At 39.5% G+C, this 2154-nt stretch overlaps 1 protein-coding gene across 1 annotated transcript; it reads right to left on the reverse strand.

The window, feature by feature from the left end:
* Nucleotides 1-687: 687 nt before the first annotated feature.
* LOC142621634 (gibberellin-regulated protein 1-like) lies at nt 688-1919 on the reverse strand. The gene is made up of 3 exons (XM_075794945.1): nt 1405-1919; nt 1254-1296; nt 688-1144 (listed from the first exon to the last, which is right to left on the reverse strand). Exons 1-3 carry the CDS (start codon nt 1480-1482, stop codon nt 963-965), a joined length of 303 nt encoding a protein of 100 aa, XP_075651060.1. The 5' UTR covers nt 1483-1919; the 3' UTR covers nt 688-962.
* Nucleotides 1920-2154: the final 235 nt, after the last annotated feature.

The raw sequence follows: 2154 nt of genomic DNA on the forward strand, positions 1-2154 counted from the left end.
ATTCAGTATTCATTTAACGTAAAAGGATAACAAAAAATACTGTCATTTTATTAATAACAAATAACAACTGTACGAGTCGCTATTCGTTCGCGGGCCCAATACTCACTAAAACCCATCACAACAATGCCACGTACACAAAGCCCACGACTCGCTGGGATTCGAGTTCTGAAACTATCATGTTTGAGATCACATGTGTAACCGGGCCTACGATTACCGTTCGGATGATTCTCGGCACCCAATTCAAAATTAGGAAAACACCGATGACACACTGTAAACATAAAACCCTGTTTGTTCGGGGAATGTGACCGCTTGAAAGGTCGGGTCCCCGTGAGTCCAGTTTAAGCTTTGGGAATATCCCTGCCGAGCAGTACAGCCAACAGTGGAACCAGTTCCAATGCCACTCTCACTTCCTCCCACTTCCAACTAAACTCCCACTTAAGAGTAATAGTATTAGACTCCCTCCTTCCACCCACCAGGGGAGTAATCATAATCATTCCACTAAGTTTGGCTATAAATAGGCAAGGAAGATTCAGTTGAAAAGGTTGGCAATGGTGGAGAGAGGAGACTAGAGAGAGGGAAATCGATCATAGTGGAAAAAGAGGGAGAGCGATTAGGATAACAGGAGAAACTGGGGGGCTGGGTTTGCTGAGCATAGCATCACCCATTGTAAGAAATCCAAAAGCCCACTGTACAAATAGATTGTGAGCCCAAATACATCTCAGACCCAATAACCGCATTTGGGGCGCACAACAACTATGATTGTTATTCAACTCAATTACAAGTTACAACAACTCTTTTTTCATAAAAGAGAAAATAATAAAAATCATTCTTTAAAAGAATTTCTTTTAATAGCTTTTATACAATGTGATATGCATCTATTTAGTACGCAAATTTATTTTTAAAGACACTTCTCATCCATTCTTCTCTTATAAGACTAACGCAACAAAGTCTGAGATGTATTTTCAAGGGCACTTGAGTTGGCCACCACGGGTGGTCATGGTAGCGTAGCAGGGGCATACATCGTGGTTGCCGGAAGTGCCCGGGGGAACACAGCTGCATCGAGCACAGCAAGTCCCACATGCCCTCTTGCACAGGTTTGGCCTAGACGATGACTGACACCTTGCACTGCATGCTGCTCCACAATCTGAAAAGTATAACATATAATTCAATCCCTTAATTAGCCAACTATGATTATTCGATCAAACAGTATCATATATGTAACATATATAGTGATGGAAGAAGATAAAACTCACCTATTTTTTTACTGGGAGAACCCTTTGTTGCGTCTGCGTTCACCTGCATAACAACACATTATCGTGTTAGAGAGAAAGTGCTAGCTAGGCTTCATGCATGTTTATTTTTGAAAATAATAGGAAGAGGAAAGATTGCTAAAATTAAGTTTACCATCTGATCAGCTTCAACAAGATGGATGACGAGAATAGAAATGAGAATGGAAGAAATTAAAGCCTTTGAGATGGCCATGGCTGATGACTTGAAGCTAGAGCTACTTTCGTTGCAAAGCTAGTTGAAAATGAAATATTGAAAACCTGATGATTTAGTGAGTAGAAGTGAGCTAAGGATGCTCCTATATATAGCAAGCGTATACGTGAACTAGGCAGCAAGAATTAATAAATAAACAAAAAAAGGTAGGTGCATGCAAGCTAGGACGGGGCATGCATTCTCAATTATGACATATAGTTCGAACGCGGAAGAGAAATAAAGAAAAAGCATAGTGACTAGGGAGGGAATATCTGGTAACGAAAAGCAATTGGAATCATCTAGAGTAGGCACTTTGGTTGTGTTACTTCTTGGATGGTTTTCACGCACACGTTTTGAGATAACACTTCTACGCGGAACTGTTTTACAAATCCAGAAAATGTAGAAATCTTGAAGATAAAACAATGTTTAATTAGAAAGGCAGAGTCGGAGTAATTAATGTGACTCTATCCCATTAAGGAAAGCTATTCTATCACAGAAAAAGTTTTTCCCTCCGACCGTTCAAAAAACAATAAGGGCTCAACTGGTCACGTTTAAACAATACTCCATAATGTAACTTCGACTGCTCAATTAATTAATAACGTCAACGAATTCAGTACTTCTCTAGAAAAGAATTCAAAAAAAAGATCGGGAAAGTTCAGATTTAAAGCATAATGT

This window comes from Castanea sativa, chromosome 1 (genome assembly GCF_040712315.1).
Source record: "Castanea sativa cultivar Marrone di Chiusa Pesio chromosome 1, ASM4071231v1".
Taxonomy (NCBI): domain Eukaryota; kingdom Viridiplantae; phylum Streptophyta; class Magnoliopsida; order Fagales; family Fagaceae; genus Castanea; species Castanea sativa.